This window comes from Gilbertella persicaria (genome assembly GCF_025201335.1).
Source record: "Gilbertella persicaria strain CBS 190.32 chromosome Unknown B0P05scaffold_4, whole genome shotgun sequence".
In the NCBI taxonomy this organism is placed as follows: domain Eukaryota; kingdom Fungi; phylum Mucoromycota; class Mucoromycetes; order Mucorales; family Choanephoraceae; genus Gilbertella; species Gilbertella persicaria.
Genome location: NW_026251965.1, coordinates 609859 through 625827, shown reverse-complemented (window position 1 = coordinate 625827; position 15969 = coordinate 609859). Strand labels below are relative to the sequence as shown.

The following is a 15969-nucleotide window of genomic DNA, read 5'->3' as shown; positions in this document are numbered from 1 at the left end:
ACATCATTCACCAATTGATTCTGCCTAAATTAAGCCGTGCTGTCTCGGATTGGAATCCACGCACAGACCCTATCATGATCCATACCTGGATTCATCCTTGGTTCCCTCTTTTGAAAGCATGGCGATTGGCTGATTTATTCACTCATATTCGACACAAAATGGCTGTTGTACTACGTCAGTGGCATCCCTCAGATGAATCTGCACTGCATATCATTGCCCCCTGGAAGGATGTATGGACACCCGATCAATTAGAACAATTCACCACCAAGTATATTTTACCTAAACTCACCTCCACACTCCACCATGAATTCACGATTGATCCACGCAATCAATCGATTGAACCCCTAGTATGGTGTTTAGCATGGAAAGATGTGCTGTCAGACACCATGATAGGATTATTGCTCAAGCATGAATTCTTTGTTGGATGGCACACAGTCCTTGTTCAATGGCTTGGTTTAGATATCTATCATATCAACTATGATGACATCAGTGATTGGTATCGATGGTGGAGACAAGTATTTGATGCTTATGGACTTCATACCAACAAACTTGTCATGCAAGAGTTTAGGAAAGGATTAGATGCCATGAACCAAGCATTGGCCATGGGACTGTCAAAAAAAGAATAAAAATTTCATAGAAAAAAAAAACAAGACGCGTTTTTTGATTCATTCCTCTTTTGTTTATTTTTCTTGACGCGTTCTTAGTATGGTACGCATTACGAATACACTGTATCATGAAGCCTATGAATATATAAAACAAGACTCTGTTGAAGGCAACTGTATTATCTTTGTTGCACCTGATGTGGATGCTATTTGTGCAGTTCGATTATTTCAGGTAATCTATAATGATTGACATTGTATTTATACGGGCATAGGCTGTTCTTAAAAGTGATATTATTCCTCACAAGATTGTACCTGTCTCTGGTCATCAAGATCTTGTGGATGCCAATATCAAGCTTATTCAAAAAGATCAAGAGGTAAACTATAGACAAATAGACCCCATGATGACTTACTACAGGTCATAGTTACGGTCGATTGTGATGATCAACTGTGGTGGTATGGAGAGTATATCCAGTCTATTTACAACACCTGAAGGCACCAAGATATACATCATTGACAGTCATCGTCCTCTCTTGCTGGAAAACTTGAGTTCAGACAATGATCATATTTGTGTATTTGATGATGAAGGAGAGAACCATCGAGTGAATGATGTGTTATCTGCTTATGAAGAATTGACTAATACAGAAGATGATGATGAAGAAGATAGTGAGGACTCTGATAGTGATAGACCTAGACAAAGAAGAAAACTAGACACATTGGTAAGTGGATTTACCTGTAGAATACAACTCACTCATTCTATTCAAGGATCAAGGCATGAGTATACATGCATTAAGGAACAAGAAAAGACAACAAAACAAACTGATTCAGGATTATTATGAAGCAGGCGTTTATCATGCGAATTCAGTCTCTGGTGTCATGTATGAATTAGCCCATCAATTAGGCAAATCTACCAATGAATTATTATGGCTGGGTATTGTGGGTGTCACTGCACAGTACCTGTTTGAAAAGATAGATACAGTACGCTATGCAGAGAAACTAGAGCTATTTAAAGATGATAGAGCAAGACTGAATATCGATAGAACAGAAGATGGCAATATGCAACAGTTGACCAACATTGTTATTCGAGCAGAAGATGAGTATCGATTCATGTTATTTCGACATTGGAGTCTGTATGAAAGTATGTATCATTCAGGCTATGTATCCAGTAAATTGGGTATATGGAAAGATGCAGGCAAGAAGCGACTGAATAACATGTTTGCGAAGATGGGGTAAAAGATGGCTATATGCACTGCTACTTGTGTAATTTACTGTTTTCTCTAGCTTTTCTTTACAGCAATGTCAGCAGATATATACCCACATGGACATGGATTTAAAGCAAACACTAAAGAACAAGATTGAAGTAGTAGCCCCTCTTTATGGCTTAACAGATATCTGTTTCCCTAGTTTTACAAGGGGATATGGGTATGCCTGTTGTCTATCTGCCAGTGATGTGGTCTATGCACTCTCTACACTGATTGAAACGAGTCCTGAAGCAGCCACTCGATTGGGATTTAGTACAAAAGAAAAAGAAGAAGAAGAAGAAAGTGACATGAAGGAACAGACTACTACGGTGGATGGCTTAGGATGTCAAAGACGTCAATGGTGGATGCACAATTTCTATGCTGCTTATGATGCCTTGGGTAGTCCATCTCCTGAGCCTTTGATGCGTGGATTGAGATTATGTATGAAGACACAAAAAGCCATTGTACGCCAAGGAACAGATATTATCGATAAACGTATGGTCAAACTGTTACGTACATTTCGATTTGTAAATATTCGACATGGACAAGACTTGTCTTTATTTCAACATCCTTCTACCTTGACAAAATTGGGGTTATTCTTGACAGATGCTTATCGAGTAAGTCTAGACAAACACTAGACACTGTGCTGATAAAAGACGATAGGAACATGGGAGACGTAATTTGCCTTTAGTGTTGACTTCACTGGATGAAGAAAACAATAGTTGTCTAGTGGTGGCATTATCAGGAGCACCTACTTTTGGTGAAGTGCGTAAAAAGTAAGTCACAAACCCTTTTTATCCAACAGGTTAATTCAAATACCTTGAAGTCCATTTTATTTAGCATTCAGTGATGCAGCGGAGAAAACCAAAGCTCGCATTTCATTTGATTCCTTTGACCATACAGTTGTACAGATACATGATGCAGATATTGAACATTTTATTGAATCTTTGTCTTATTATAATAAATGATATACCCCCCGCTCGCTCTCTTTTTTTTTTTTCTTATACAGGCAATTGGCTTGATTCTTTCTTGGACAGTCGAAACAAGACACCTAGAAACATAAAAAAGAACAAGACAAACAAGAGATTGGCTATCAAGACAGATGAATGGTGATCTGTCTCGGGCAATGAGGTTGCCTCGGGCAATGGGGTTGTCTCGGGTATTACAGTTCCTGGCCGAGTAAATTCATCTCTGGGTCGAGGTGTCCATGGTGGATGATAAGGAGGTCCATCCAAGATATAATTCCATTTACCAGGGGCAGCACACGATTGGTCTACAAGCACATAGTCTTCTTGATCAGGATCTTTGTAAGTCTCTGTCTGATGAGGGTCGGAATGATAGGCCCACCAAGGCAACATGCCACGACAGACAGCACAGTAGTTACTTCTCTGTTGATGGAAAGAAGGATCACTCCAATTGCTTATAAAGTCAGGATCCAATCGATCTTTGGGTGCCATGTCTAAGGCGTGCGTTCTATAGGCTAAATATTCTAAATAGGCTGTATCATTGTTGTGTAGATACTGAATATAGTCTGCTAAATCCTTGGGATCAGGATAAGCATCCATATAAATCACAGAGCGATTGTTGGGTATATAACCATCATACGTAGGTGGGCCATCTACAATAGGCACAGAAGACATCATCATCGTATCAAATAGTTTTTCAGTGGCTATTTAGTAGTCAGTATATGTGTCACACAAATCAAGATACTACCATAATCATCACAGTTTGAATTCTCAATAGACAAATAAAACTTGTATTCGCCCAATAGATCCATACGAGACTTATTGTCGGGGAATGGCTTATTATTTAAACAAGAACCATAACTATGTACATCCACATACTCCATTAATTTCTCAATGTATTTCTCTCTTCCATTAGTGGCATGGCAATTTCTAGCAATCCATAAAATAGGCGCTGATTTTGTCTTGGTCTTGATGAAATCCTTGGGCAAAGGTCGATTGGCTATATCCATAATACCAGGTGAGAAATAAGAAAACAAGAAGGCTGCTTTAAAATTATAAGATGCTAAATACTGATATTGGCTCATGGAATAAGTGTTTGCTCGAAAGGGGCTTGAATTGGGTGTCTCTAATGATTCTAATATCCATGGCTGATTGGGCTTATCTATACTCTTGATTGATATGATGGATCATCAACATACTAACTTACGCAGAGGCATATGTGTAGAGACAGCATCCACCGCATGGAACATGAGACCAGCAGCAGTATCTAGATCGTCATGAGAACTTGTGAGTGTACACCATGCATCTGTATCTGATTTGCTATAATCAATAGCATATCCTTCAGGCAAAGGACAGTCGCGACCATATTTTAAATCTTCACCTAAGATATATGGTGAGTGATGGCTTGTATGTATCTAACTTACTGAATTTTTGAGAATTAAACCAAGTGGTATAATAGACAATTTTCAATGGAGGCAATATCGTTGTCATTTGTAAAATAAAATAAAATAAAAAAGGGGGGAGCAAATGCCAAGAGAGAGAGAGAGAGAATAATTAATTTTAAAGTTGCACCAAAAGGAATTTATTATTTACGACGGAAAACTAAAGCAGCACCTTCTCTGCCACTACTGATATTCACAACAGCTTCTTTTCTAGGCACTGATTTACGATGCAGTGTTTGATGACGAGCATTTAAAAGTACCTTATTGGCTTTTTGTAGTCTAGGACGTTGATTGAGTACTTTGACGGTATATTCTCCTACTTGTTTGCCTTGATGGACTGTCTTTCTCTTTTTGGCTCGTTCTTTCTCTTCTTCTTCTTGTTCAGCTATCATTCTCTCGAAATCCTCTGCTGTCATGTGTCTTTTTCTTTTATCTTCTTCTTGTTCTTGTAGAGCTTGTTGTAATAAATCGTCAGGTAGTAAATTAGGTTCTTTTTGTTGCTCTTCTTGTTCTTTGTTGGCTTTCTTTTTTTCTAATTCCTTTTGTTGTCTTTTACTGCCTTCTTTTTGAGTCTTTAATAACAAGTCTTTTTGTCTACGCTTTTCTTTCTCAGCTGCAGCCACTCTATGACAAGTCAATATGGATACATGTGGTCATTACTTACTTTGCTGCAGCTTCTTTCTCTGCGTGTGCTTTTGAGATCAAAGTTTCTTTTGCTTTGGAAGTAGAAATAGCTTCAGGCGCTTCATCATCAGAAGACTCGGCCTCATGGATATTGACATCAGGTTGCTTTGTTGGTTCAGGTACGACGATCTCTGCGTCTTCGTCAAAAACAATCTTGGGCATCGTGCGATGATTAAAATAAAAGAAGAAAAAAAAAAAGAGAGGACTTCCAAGAGTGTTAAAAGGTGGCTTAGACATGGGGTCATTATGCAAATCTGTTTGAAGTCATATCTTTCATGAGTCTATGGTGCAGATGAAATTTTGTCTTTCTGGTTGGTGCAGCCCCTTGAGTGAATATCATGCTTTTCTGTTCGTCCAAAACTGATCATTGATTTACATAAAAAATGAGAAGAAAATATCATTCATTCATCATTCTAAACGAACAATGCGACCATAATTCAAATGATACTGTAGAAAATGCTGTAGCGTTTTTTTTTTTTTTTTTTTTTTTTTTTTTTTTTTTGGTTTTCAAAGACAATTAGAATAGCATAGTCTTACTTAAAATAGCTTTAATATTTTGATAGGAATGGATGGTATTGTCAAATAGAACTTTATTTATCATGCTTTAATACTTGGCTTAAAGAAATTCTGAGTTTAAATTGGTATGTTCATGTCAAAAACTAAAAATTCAAGAGAAATGATGGACTAAAAGTGTCCAAAAACGAGAAACTACCAAAAAAGTGTATTCACAGAGTTGGTAGATATGAATAAGGCGCATTGAATGGTGTAAATTACGCAGCATGTTAAATATCAAGATAGTGATATATCTTTCAAAAACGTATTTTCTGGTTTTGAGCTGTAGCGTACATTTTTTATATTACTTTTGCAGATGTAACACTTTGAGTGTATTTCATAAACCTAGAGGAGCAATTCGTACTAAGACATGTTATGTTATGTCTATAACGTCTCTATCAATCACAAATCACAAAATACTGAAAACTGACGATTTATAAAGAGGATCATAAGGGCAAAATGAAAATTTTCAACTTTTTCAAAACTTGCATCAATATGTTTTTTTTATGTATGCTCAAGCATAGGAAACTCAAAAGAAGAGAATTGAAAGGCAGAAATAACAGTTTATTCTGAAAAACAGTCGCTAATACACTTTTGGTACTATTATGCTTATAGATTTTATTCAAAAACGAGTTGTTAGGAAAGTTAGTTTATAAACCAAGATCGTATAATAAGTTTAATGTACACGTTGAGGACCGAAAGCATATTAAGTGTGCCAAATAGAATCAAAAGCTATTTGGTTGTTACCAAATATATGAATGTCTTGCTATAGGATCTAAGCCTATACAATAAGTGTTTCCCTAAACATACAGAAGTAGCTCAAAAACTCTTCGTATGCCCCTCATTGCTACAGATAGACACATATTATGTTCAATAACAAATAGAATGCTTCAGGAATTACTTTACCAAAAAAAAAAGACATGTCAAAAATGGTCGGCTTTTAAAATCATGGAAAATTCTTCCTAAGAGTACTTTTGACCACTGAAATCGTGAGCTTCTTTTGGACGTGAAAGAATGCAGCTATTGACGTAGTTCAATATTCAGAATGAACGCCGAAAATGACAATTTTAGATCCATGTTTTTTATTTGTCTATAAATTATGACAATAAAAAAAAGATCTCAATAACAAAAGTAATCACATTTTGAATCATAATTTCACAATCAAACATGTTGTATTTTCTACATCATTCAACTCACACATCAAGCATTTTTGAAAAGCTACTGTTTATCTTTCTCATTTGTATTCAAACTCAGAAATGCTTTAAAAACGCTTTCTTTTTTTTTTTTGAAATATCATTTGTATGATAGATCTCTTATTGTTTGTCTCATTCTGGGTCACTGCTTTCCTAGTTGTTACCTGGGTAGCATTCTCACTTCCTAGGCTTCATATAAACAGTTCTGTTGAAAAACATCGAGCACAATTACTACAGCATCTTGGTCCTCATGCCTCTCGTATCAATAAGCCTGTCTTTTTAGGCTTTTTTCATCCTTATTGGTATGTTCATGCATAAGCGAATCCTATCTAACCTACATTGTAGTAATGCGGGTGGCGGTGGAGAGCGTGTATTATGGACAGCTATTCGTGATGTCCAAAAAGAATTTCCTCATGTGATTTGTGTTGTCTATACAGGTGATTTAGATGCTACCAAACAACACATCATCACCAAAGTCAAGGTACCATCCTCATTGCACCATGTATTTTCATTGATCTTCTTTTCTTGCTTAGAACAGTTTTAATATTGAAATGGATCCTGATAGACTTGCTTTTATTTACTTGCACAAACGATATCTTGTGGAAGATACTCGGTAAGCCATGACCTCCCCTAAGGTGTTGTCTTACAATTGAATCAGATATCCTCGTTTTACGCTTGCTCTTCAAAGTCTAGCCTCTATCATACTCGGTTATGAAGCCATCAGTCAATTAGTACCTGATATCTATTTTGGTAAGCTGCATATAGAATACATGCATCGTTTTATTTATTTCTCATCAGATACCATGGGTTATGCATTTACATATCCTCTTGTTCACTATCTCTGCAAAACAAAGATTGCCACCTATACACACTACCCTACCATCAGTTCAGACATGGTCAATCGTGTGTACGAAAGAAGAGCAGCCCATAACAACGATGCTCGATTCGCCTCTCATCCAGTCTGGAGTCTAGGTAAATGGGTCTATTATCGACTGTTTGCCCGTATCTATGGGTTCTGCGGGTCCTTTGCTCAAGTGGTGATTGTGAATTCCACTTGGACCAAGGGACATATCGATCAATTATGGCATACAAAATCTGAGATTGTCTATCCACCTTGCGATACAGAACGATTGAATAGCTTGCCACTGAAAGGCCGTCAACCTATCATTGTGAGTGTAGCTCAATTCAGACCTGAAAAAGACCATGCACTTCAACTCAAGTCACTAGCCGCCTTGTTCAAGAAATATCCTGTTTGGAGAACACGGGGTGTTGAACTTGTCTTGATTGGTAGTTGTCGAAATCAAGGAGATCAAGATCGAATTGACCGTCTTCGTCAAGAAGCGATCGATTTGGGGATTCAAGTAAGACGCTCTCTCTCTTTTTTTTTTTTGGTATTGTTGATCACTCATCAAAACTATATAGGATGTGGTTCGATTTGAAATCAATGCTTCGTATGATGTCCTTGTGTCTACGTTAGGTACGGCCAAGATTGGTATTCATACCATGTGGAATGAACATTTCGGTATTGGTGTTGTGGAATACATGGCTGCAGGATTGATCCCTGTGGCTCATAACTCAGGTGGACCTAAACTCGACATTGTGACAGAGTATGATGGTCAACCCACAGGTTATTTAGCTGATTCGCCAGACACGTTTGCCGATTGTTTAAATGCAGCCTTGGAAACCCATGATGATGCCATGGCTGCTAATGCAAGAGCATCTGCTTGTGATAAATTCTCTGAAGAAACCTTTAGTTCTGATCTACTATGTTGTCTTAGACCATGCTTGACATAGAATAAAAACACACACACACACCCCTGACGCTGTCTATTTTTAATTTTTTTTCTTCTTATGTTGAGGTTGATACAGAAACATTATCCGTGTCAACGCACAACGGTTCTATTGAGATCAACTCGCATTTGTGCTTACAGAACCTATGTCACTGGTAAATAAGCGATCTATTATTCGTTGTTCACATTGGATCCTGTAGATAGAGATTTCACTATACCCAAAACACGTAATATTGGTATTATTGCCCATATCGATGCAGGTAAAATAGATAGATCCGAAGGCATGGTATTTATTGACTTTACTACCTAGGTAAAACAACCACGACAGAACGTATGTTGTATTATGCAGGTGTAACAAAACGTATTGGAGGTAAAACAAAAAAAAACAAAAAAAGATGATGCAATGTTGATCACTACTTAGACATTGATGATGGAGATACAGTAATGGACTACCTTGCAGCAGAAAGAGAACGAGGCATCACGATCAACAGTGCCGCCATCACATTTGGCTGGCAAGGCCATCGCATCAACTTGATTGACACACCCGGTCATGTTGATTTCACCATGGAAGTCGAACGTGCTGTCCGTGTCTTGGACGGCGCCGTCACCATCCTGGACGGTGTGGCGGGTGTGGAAGCTCAGACAGAAACCGTATGGAAACAAGCCGATCGGTACTCGATTCCACGTATTGCATTTATCAACAAACTGGATCGTACAGGTGCTGCATTCGGCAGGACTGTGCGTGAGATCTGGAAAAAGCTGCGTGCTCGACCTTTGGTACTTCAACTACCTGTGATGCATGACGAGAGCATGGATCCAAAGGGACTCAAGGCCGTGGTGGATATTGTGACGATGGAACTGATCCAATGGGACAGTCAACATGCGGACGGATCTGTGTTTCAACGTGTGCCTCTGCATCCATCGACAGTTGATCAAGATGCGATGGATGAAGCTGTCAGGGCAAGAACCGCCTTAGTAGAAGCATTGGCTGACATGGACGATGCGATTGTAGAAGCCTTTTTTGACGAAGCGGACGGTGATCATATGCTTGTAAAGCCTGAGGCTATCCAAGCAGCCATTCGACGCGTGACGCTCGAAAACAAGGCTGTGCCTGTGTTGTGTGGTGCTGCCTTTAAGAATTTGGGAGTCCAGCCCCTCTTGAACGCTGTGATTGATTATCTCCCAAGTCCCTTAGACCGACCTTCTGCTTTAGTGACGTACAGTAGCGGCAAGACAGCCCTTGTGCCTTTGCATGACAATCATCTATGCGCATTAGCCTTCAAAGTCGTTCATGATGCTCGACGAGGTCCTATGGTGTATGTCAAGGTCTATTCTGGCAAACTCAACACACGTATGACATTATTCAATACCACCACAAGAGCAAAAGAACGAGTCAACAAACTACTTCAGATGTATGCTAAAGATGTTGAGGAAATTCCCTCCATTCATGCAGGTAACATTGGTGTGATTGTGGGTCTGAAGGACACACGTACAGGCGACACACTCGTTCAATCGAACGATACGCAGGCGATTAAAAAGGGACTTCAGTTGGGCAACATTGATGTGCCTAGTCCTGCCTTTTTCTCGGCTGTGGAGCCTGCTTCTGTCTCTGAAGAAGAAGCGGTGCACAATGCACTTCAGAACCTTGTCCGTGAAGACCCTTCTCTCAAGGTATGGACAGATGAAGAAAGTGGTCAACTTTTAGTGAGTGGTATGGGTGAACTTCATTTGGAAATCGTCAAGGATCGCTTGTTGAATGACTTTAAAGTCAAGGCAGACATGGGCAAGATGCGCATTAGTTATCGAGAAACATGTCAATCAGCCTCTGATGCTTTTTCAGAATACGATCGAGACGTGTTGGGTAAAAAAGCAAGAGCTGCTTGTCGAATTGCATTGTCTCCTTTGGAGGACAGTCCTTTAGAAGAAGGATGGGTGGCTGATTCAGGCAACTATTTGGCTGCTGATGTTACTCTTGATGATGATGCGTCCACAGACACACCACTCCATCCAGAAGATGTTAAGCAAGCTGTTCAGAATGGCCTAATGGCTGGTCTTGCTCGAGGTGCTGTTTTGGGTTTCCCTCTGACAAAACTCAAAATCAAGGCCTATGATCTGCAGACGTTTGGTCAAGAATCCACCTTGGGTGCTATTTCAGCCTGTGTTTCGAATGGTGTCTATGAAGCTGTTCAAAAGGCAGATCCTTGTCTCTTAGAACCTATGATGGAAGTGTATACACAAGTCAATGAAAAGCATATTGGTACTGTCGTGAGTGACTTGAGTGGTACACGTCGAGGTCATGTGATTGGCTTAGAGTCATCGATAGAAGAAGAAACAGGCACAGAGGCCATAGAAGTGTATGCACCCAAGGATTCACTGCTTGTTCACCAGGATATTGATGGATATCAACCCAAGCAAGTGATCAAAGCACATGTGCCACTAAGTTCTATGCTTGGTTATTCCAGTGCACTTCGTAGTCTGACAGGCGGGAGTGGTTCTTTCTCTATGCGTGTCATTGGATATGGTGAAATGAGTAAAGACAGAGAAAAGACTGTTGTGTCTGAAATGAAAGGATGGTAAAATAAACAGATAATTAAGGACAAACAACTCGTTTATGAGTCGTTTTGATTGGATAACATGCATGAGGTCAATTGTCAAAAAGAAGTTGGGTTGAGTTACACTATTTATTTCTGAGATTCTAATTTCTAATTACTTTCTTTTCTCTTTCTTTTCTCTTTTATTCTTTATCATGGCTCCTTCAGCAACAAGTGGTGTAGGTGTAGCCCATCTTCCTAATCAACGACACAAGATTGTATCTAAACGTGGTGCCAATTTCACCTTGATGGTGTGTGGTAAGTAAATGGATTGATTAAGTTGGCTACTAACCAGAGTGAAAGGTGAATCGGGTGTCGGTAAAACTACTTTTGTCAATACTCTCTTTACAACAGGCATCAAAGGACAAAAAGACTTGAACAAGCGTCATGCTAAACAAATTGAAAAAACAGTCGAGATTGAGATCACAAAAGCAGGTAAAAAAAAAAAAGATATATCATGTTTGGTTTTATTCAAATAAATACAGAACTAGAAGAAAAGAATTTCAAGGTCAAGTTGACAATCATTGATACTCCCGGATTTGGTGATTATGTCAATAATTATAACAGTTGGATGCCTATTTATGAATTCCTTGATGACCAACATGAAAGTTACATGTTACAAGAACAACAACCTACTCGAAAAGGAGCTATTGATATGCGTGTTCATGCTTGTCTTTATTTTATTCGACCTTCTGGTCATTCGTAAGTAGGCTGAATGTTGTATGAAGACCAACTAAAATCATTAGATTAAAACCTCTTGATATTGAAGTCATGAAACATCTTGGTTCAAGAGTCAACTTGATTCCCGTCATTGCCAAGGCAGATACCCTTACTCCTCGTGACTTAGCTCAATACAAGCAAAATGTAATATTCATACGCTAAACAATGATGATTGACCATCTCAATAGATTCTTGACTCCATTGCAGCCAATCATATCCAAGTCTATTCTTGTCCTATTGACAGTGAAGATGAAGAAGTAACAGAAGTCAACAAGAGTATTATGGCTGCTATGCCCTTCGCCATTATTGGTTCAACACAAGATGTGACCACATCTGATGGTCGTGTCGTCAAAGGTAGAGAATACTCATGGGGTGTAGCTGAGGTTGAGAACGAAGACCATTGTGACTTTAAAAAGCTTAGAAAGTTGTTGATCCGGTCACACATGCACGACTTGATTTCAACAACAGAAGAACTTCATTACGAGAATTATCGTCAGGCACAAATGGGTACTCGTAAATTTGGTGAACCTAAGGCTAAGAAATACGAGAACCCCAAATTTAAAGACGATGAAGATGATCTTCGATTGAATTTCACGAAACAAGTCAAAGAAGAAGAAAATCGCTTTCGTCAATGGGAAGCTCAGGTACTAAAAAAAAAAAATAAGAGTGATTTATATAATAATATTTTTCTTTAGTTGGTGGCTGAACGTGATCGTCTCAACAAGGATCTTGAAGAACAACATGCTCAAATTAAGGCATTGGAAGCTGAACTTGAACATATGTATCAATTGCATGGTCGTGGTACTGTTCGAAGATAATAAACAGTAGTCTCTGAATAGAAGCGGTTTCTTAAAAAGAGATTTGTACCACTTTGGGAGTGATAGTTAAAAAGACGAATTACCTAAAATGAGATCGAATTTCTTCTTTCTTTCTTCTTTTTTTTTTTTTTTTTATTAAAAAGAAATTGAAAATATGATAAGTACTGATTCTTCAGTACTTTCATTAGAATCTGTATTAGATGACCCGAATTCTGACATGTTTAAAGAATTTACAGACTATTTACACCAATCGTATTGTATCGAAAATTTGTCCTTTTGGATAGCTGTACAAGATTACATGAAAGAATGTAACCAACAACAAAAGCTATGTGAAGCCATGATTAATCTTTATATCCGACCCAACTCACCTCAAGAAATCAACATACCTTGTGATATGCGACAGACCATTCTCGATCTATATCGTCAGGGAAATTATCACGCCCATTTATTTGATGAAGCAGCAGAGGCTGTTCTGGAACTTATGAGAGTGAACTCATTCTTACCTTGGATGACTTCACACTTGATAGTATCTTCCTCATCTTCAACGACCTCTTCTTCTTCCCTTGATAACCGTAAGAGTTGGTCAAGTAAAAAAGGGATATTTCATACTATCTCTACACACTCATTATCAGACAGCAAATGGTTTGTTAAACTAAAGCAGTCTTCTCGTACTTCAATGGATTTCCATGATCAGCCTATTGATAACCACAGGGTCTCGGTTACCTCGGCAACTTCTTCAGGTACTCGGTATAGATCCATGTTAAAACGGGTAAAAAAGACACTACTTGGTTTTCAATCTGATGATAAACATACTCTTTCGGACTCTCATTGGACTTCATCTCAACGATAATCCTCTCTCTCTCTCTCTCTCTCTCTCTCTCTTTTTATATATATCATTCCTTTTATTCTTGTCATTCATTACTTATCCCTTCTATTATATATATATATATATACCCCCTCCCCTCCCCTTTTTTTTTCTTATGTATTACTGCTTGTTAAATATTATTTAGACTCTTATGTATAATAAAATAGGCACGCGGAGTTGTCTTTTCTTTATCCTAAACTCAGCCAGAGATGGTACATTCATTTTAGACCAATCAAATCTACTTTTATATGGAACCAAATGAAAATCTTATTCCATATGGGGGGGTACTCAAAATAAAAAAAAACTGGCACCAAGCATTCACAAAAGTCGTATTTGATTGGTTGCGGAGTTGAATACAATAAGTGAATGAGAGAGAGGGGGGGTAGAAACAGAGGTGAGAAAGAAGCCCAAATTGGGGGAGCTATGGGTGAAGAGTGGACGAGAGAGGCGAAATTGAAACAAACCCTCTTTCGAACTGACCTAATATGGTATGCTATCCTCTATGCATAAAAGAAAGAAAGAAAGAAAAGGGATTTGGTCTTTGTTGAGATGGATGGATGGATGAATGGATGGATGAATGGATGGATAGATGAATTTCTTGTCATCATCAGTAGACCAGCATAATCACAGTCGACTTCATGACCAACACTCTTTTTTTCTTTCTTTCTCTTTGTTTGTTCATTATTAAAAGAAAACCTCCTTCTTCTCTTCATTTTTTAGGCCGACGCTACTGTCACTATCAGAACTCGCAAGTTCCTCACCAACCGCTTGCTTCAACGTAAGCAAATGGTTGTCGATGTCATTCACCCTGGCCTCGCCAACGTCTCTAAGGACGAACTCCGTACCAAGATTGGTAAGATGTACAAGGCTGACAAGGAAGTTGTCTCTGTCTTTGGTTTCAAGACTCACTTTGGTGGTGGAAAGACCACTGGTTTCGCTTTGATCTACGATAACGTTGAAGCCTTGAAGAAGTTCGAACCCAAGCACCGTCTTGTCCGTATTGGTCTTGCTGAAGCTCCCAAGGGTGGTCGTAAGCAACGTAAGGAAAAGAAGAACCGTGAAAAGAAGTTCCGTGGTGTCAGAAAGTCCAAGAAGCCCAGAAAGGAGTAAATTGAATTTGATCTATCATAATACAAATGTTTCTTTTTTGGATATCAATGAAATGGTTTATATATATATATATATATAGAGAGAGAGAGAGAGAGAGACAGGGAGAGAGAGAGAAAAATAAGGCTTTTAACTAAGGTCAAAGTGTATTGACATCGGCATATCATGCGGTAAGAATGAGTGTATATATAAGCTCTCCCCTTTTTTTTTTTTGTATATTTCTGTTGAACAATGCTTAGGAAGATTTGTTTATTTGTTATTATTAGCTGTGTATTGTCTTTGGTATCAGCTACCTATTTAGATATCAATAGATCAGTCCCAACTACAGATGAAGTCAAGCATTATGTATTGTATTGCCATCCCCCAGGTGGAACCCATCCTAAGCCAGTACAAGCATGCGAAAAGATAGCTTCTGTTCATGGAAATTTGAGCTTACTTACACCCGCACCTGCTATTGACTGTATTGCTGGAGGAGATGCTGTCACTGTTGAAGTCAAGGGAAAATATAACAACAGACGCATTCATTTCAAAAGCACGTATCCCAATGGTTGTCTAGCTTATGTTGTACTAGGCGATATTTATGCTTAAATAAAACTTTATTAATTATTACGATATCATTAAAACATTTCAAAATTTCCTCCACCATCATCAAATCCACCATTATCAAATCCTCCGCCACCATTGAAATCATCACCATAATAATTGTTTTCAATAATATCGGGGTGGCTGTCACCTACAGCATCACCCACCATATAACCCAGGAGACCACCTCCTAAACCAGCAGCAGCCATAGTGCCAAATCCACCCATACCACCACCACCACCACCAAATCGACCGGTACGACCCATAACAGGTTGTTGTGTATATTGAGCTTGTTGTGGTTGTATATATTGTGGTTGCTGTACATACTGTTGTTGTTGTTGTTGGTAATAAGGTCTTTGTTGGTTATAAGATGCATTTTCACCACGACTATTCAGTGGTTTATCAGCAGGATGCTCCCATTGACGTAATGCAGTGGGTGTATAGACATAAAAGAATCGATTTGAATTAGCATCGAATTGAGATATCCAACCATTAGGTAATGGTCTTGAATCAGGGTTTGTGTGTTGTTGAGGGGGAGAAGGGGGTGCATAATTATGATAAGGGGGTGGCCCACTTTGATAACTAAGTGTAGGCGATTTCTTGTGTTTTGAAAATAATCCCATGCTGAAAGTATGAAGAAAAAGAACGACTAGTTGCCTTACTCTCCTTTTTATATCATTTATAGAATGGCATGATTGGATAAGTTTCTGTCATGCTTAAACTAACTTTACTTGTGCAAACTGACGTAAGTACTCTTTAATGCAGAAAGTGTGACAGTGGACATGGCCAGGGCACGTGAGAAGCTCAATCACTCTTTTTT

The 15969-nt window shown here is 38.6% G+C and overlaps 10 protein-coding genes across 10 annotated transcripts; 7 read left to right on the top strand and 3 right to left on the bottom strand.

Moving 5' to 3' along the window:
- Positions 1-705: 705 nt before the first annotated feature.
- On the top strand, positions 706-2808 carry B0P05DRAFT_583647 (DNA replication pre-initiation complex subunit Cdc45; the record flags this gene model as incomplete). The annotated part of the gene is made up of 7 exons (XM_051582267.1): positions 706-834; positions 875-976; positions 1025-1318; positions 1365-1828; positions 1881-2457; positions 2504-2616; positions 2667-2808. 7 exons carry the CDS (start codon positions 706-708, stop codon positions 2806-2808), a joined length of 1821 nt encoding a protein of 606 aa, XP_051438862.1.
- On the bottom strand, positions 2779-4337 carry B0P05DRAFT_526114 (uncharacterized protein). The gene is made up of 3 exons (XM_051576398.1): positions 4230-4337; positions 3554-4186; positions 2779-3509 (listed from the first exon to the last, which is right to left on the bottom strand). Exons 2-3 carry the CDS (start codon positions 3888-3890, stop codon positions 2842-2844), a joined length of 1005 nt encoding a protein of 334 aa, XP_051438861.1. The 5' UTR covers positions 3891-4186; positions 4230-4337; the 3' UTR covers positions 2779-2841.
- A 22-nt stretch (positions 4338-4359) lies between these two features.
- B0P05DRAFT_526112 (uncharacterized protein) lies at positions 4360-5127 on the bottom strand. The gene is made up of 2 exons (XM_051576397.1): positions 4912-5127; positions 4360-4871 (listed from the first exon to the last, which is right to left on the bottom strand). The coding sequence occupies exons 1-2, from the start codon at positions 5091-5093 to the stop codon at positions 4391-4393; spliced, it is 663 nt and encodes a 220-aa protein (XP_051438860.1). The 5' UTR covers positions 5094-5127; the 3' UTR covers positions 4360-4390.
- A 2442-nt stretch (positions 5128-7569) lies between these two features.
- Positions 7570-8470, top strand: B0P05DRAFT_462425 (uncharacterized protein; the record flags this gene model as incomplete). Its single annotated transcript, XM_051574117.1, has 2 exons — positions 7570-8037; positions 8099-8470. The coding sequence occupies 2 exons, from the start codon at positions 7570-7572 to the stop codon at positions 8468-8470; spliced, it is 840 nt and encodes a 279-aa protein (XP_051438859.1).
- A 41-nt stretch (positions 8471-8511) lies between these two features.
- Positions 8512-11245, top strand: B0P05DRAFT_526107 (P-loop containing nucleoside triphosphate hydrolase protein). The gene is made up of 3 exons (XM_051576396.1): positions 8512-8621; positions 8667-11127; positions 11226-11245. Exon 2 carries the CDS (start codon positions 8911-8913, stop codon positions 11041-11043), a length of 2133 nt encoding a protein of 710 aa, XP_051438858.1. The 5' UTR covers positions 8512-8621; positions 8667-8910; the 3' UTR covers positions 11044-11127; positions 11226-11245.
- On the top strand, positions 11162-12700 carry B0P05DRAFT_526103 (putative septin). Its single transcript, XM_051576395.1, has 6 exons — positions 11162-11315; positions 11361-11492; positions 11543-11759; positions 11804-11921; positions 11966-12421; positions 12473-12700. The coding sequence occupies exons 1-6, from the start codon at positions 11213-11215 to the stop codon at positions 12593-12595; spliced, it is 1149 nt and encodes a 382-aa protein (XP_051438857.1). The 5' UTR covers positions 11162-11212; the 3' UTR covers positions 12596-12700.
- Positions 12701-12714: 14 nt separating this feature from the next.
- B0P05DRAFT_526102 (RGS domain-containing protein) lies at positions 12715-13477 on the top strand. Its single transcript, XM_051576394.1, has one exon. It carries the CDS (start codon positions 12750-12752, stop codon positions 13443-13445), a length of 696 nt encoding a protein of 231 aa, XP_051438856.1. The 5' UTR covers positions 12715-12749; the 3' UTR covers positions 13446-13477.
- A 218-nt stretch (positions 13478-13695) lies between these two features.
- B0P05DRAFT_226339 (ribosomal protein L23/L15e core domain-containing protein) lies at positions 13696-14651 on the top strand. Its single transcript, XM_051573272.1, has 2 exons — positions 13696-13948; positions 14181-14651. The coding sequence occupies exons 1-2, from the start codon at positions 13946-13948 to the stop codon at positions 14568-14570; spliced, it is 393 nt and encodes a 130-aa protein (XP_051438855.1). The 5' UTR covers positions 13696-13945; the 3' UTR covers positions 14571-14651.
- A 144-nt stretch (positions 14652-14795) lies between these two features.
- Positions 14796-15181, top strand: B0P05DRAFT_526097 (subtilisin inhibitor; the record flags this gene model as incomplete). Its single annotated transcript, XM_051576393.1, has 1 exon — positions 14796-15181. One exon carries the CDS (start codon positions 14799-14801, stop codon positions 15153-15155), a length of 357 nt encoding a protein of 118 aa, XP_051438854.1. The 3' UTR covers positions 15156-15181.
- B0P05DRAFT_526096 (uncharacterized protein) lies at positions 15182-15958 on the bottom strand (the record flags this gene model as incomplete). Its single annotated transcript, XM_051576392.1, has 1 exon — positions 15182-15958. Exon 1 carries the CDS (start codon positions 15770-15772, stop codon positions 15185-15187), a length of 588 nt encoding a protein of 195 aa, XP_051438853.1. The 5' UTR covers positions 15773-15958.
- Between the last annotated feature and the right edge of the window lie 11 nt (positions 15959-15969).

What these genes read in the sequence shown, in the direction of transcription:
- B0P05DRAFT_526114 (XM_051576398.1), bottom strand. Translation starts at nt 3,890, where the DNA reads ATGAGCCAATATCAGTATTTAGCATCTTATAATTTTAAAGCAGCCTTC. An exon ending in TTCAAACTGTGATGATTATG is followed by an intron (nt 3,510 to 3,553) that starts GTAGTATCTTGA and finishes ACTACTAAATAG; the next exon opens with CCACTGAAAAACTATTTGAT.
- B0P05DRAFT_526112 (XM_051576397.1), bottom strand. Translation starts at nt 5,093, where the DNA reads ATGCCCAAGATTGTTTTTGACGAAGACGCAGAGATCGTCGTACCTGAA. An exon ending in GAGAAAGAAGCTGCAGCAAA is followed by an intron (nt 4,872 to 4,911) that starts GTAAGTAATGAC and finishes GACTTGTCATAG; the next exon opens with AGTGGCTGCAGCTGAGAAAG.
- B0P05DRAFT_526107 (XM_051576396.1), top strand. Translation starts at nt 8,911, where the DNA reads ATGGACTACCTTGCAGCAGAAAGAGAACGAGGCATCACGATCAACAGT.
- B0P05DRAFT_526103 (XM_051576395.1), top strand. Translation starts at nt 11,213, where the DNA reads ATGGCTCCTTCAGCAACAAGTGGTGTAGGTGTAGCCCATCTTCCTAAT. An exon ending in TAGCTCAATACAAGCAAAAT is followed by an intron (nt 11,922 to 11,965) that starts GTAATATTCATA and finishes CCATCTCAATAG; the next exon opens with ATTCTTGACTCCATTGCAGC. An exon ending in TTCGTCAATGGGAAGCTCAG is followed by an intron (nt 12,422 to 12,472) that starts GTACTAAAAAAA and finishes ATTTTTCTTTAG; the next exon opens with TTGGTGGCTGAACGTGATCG.
- B0P05DRAFT_526102 (XM_051576394.1), top strand. Translation starts at nt 12,750, where the DNA reads ATGATAAGTACTGATTCTTCAGTACTTTCATTAGAATCTGTATTAGAT.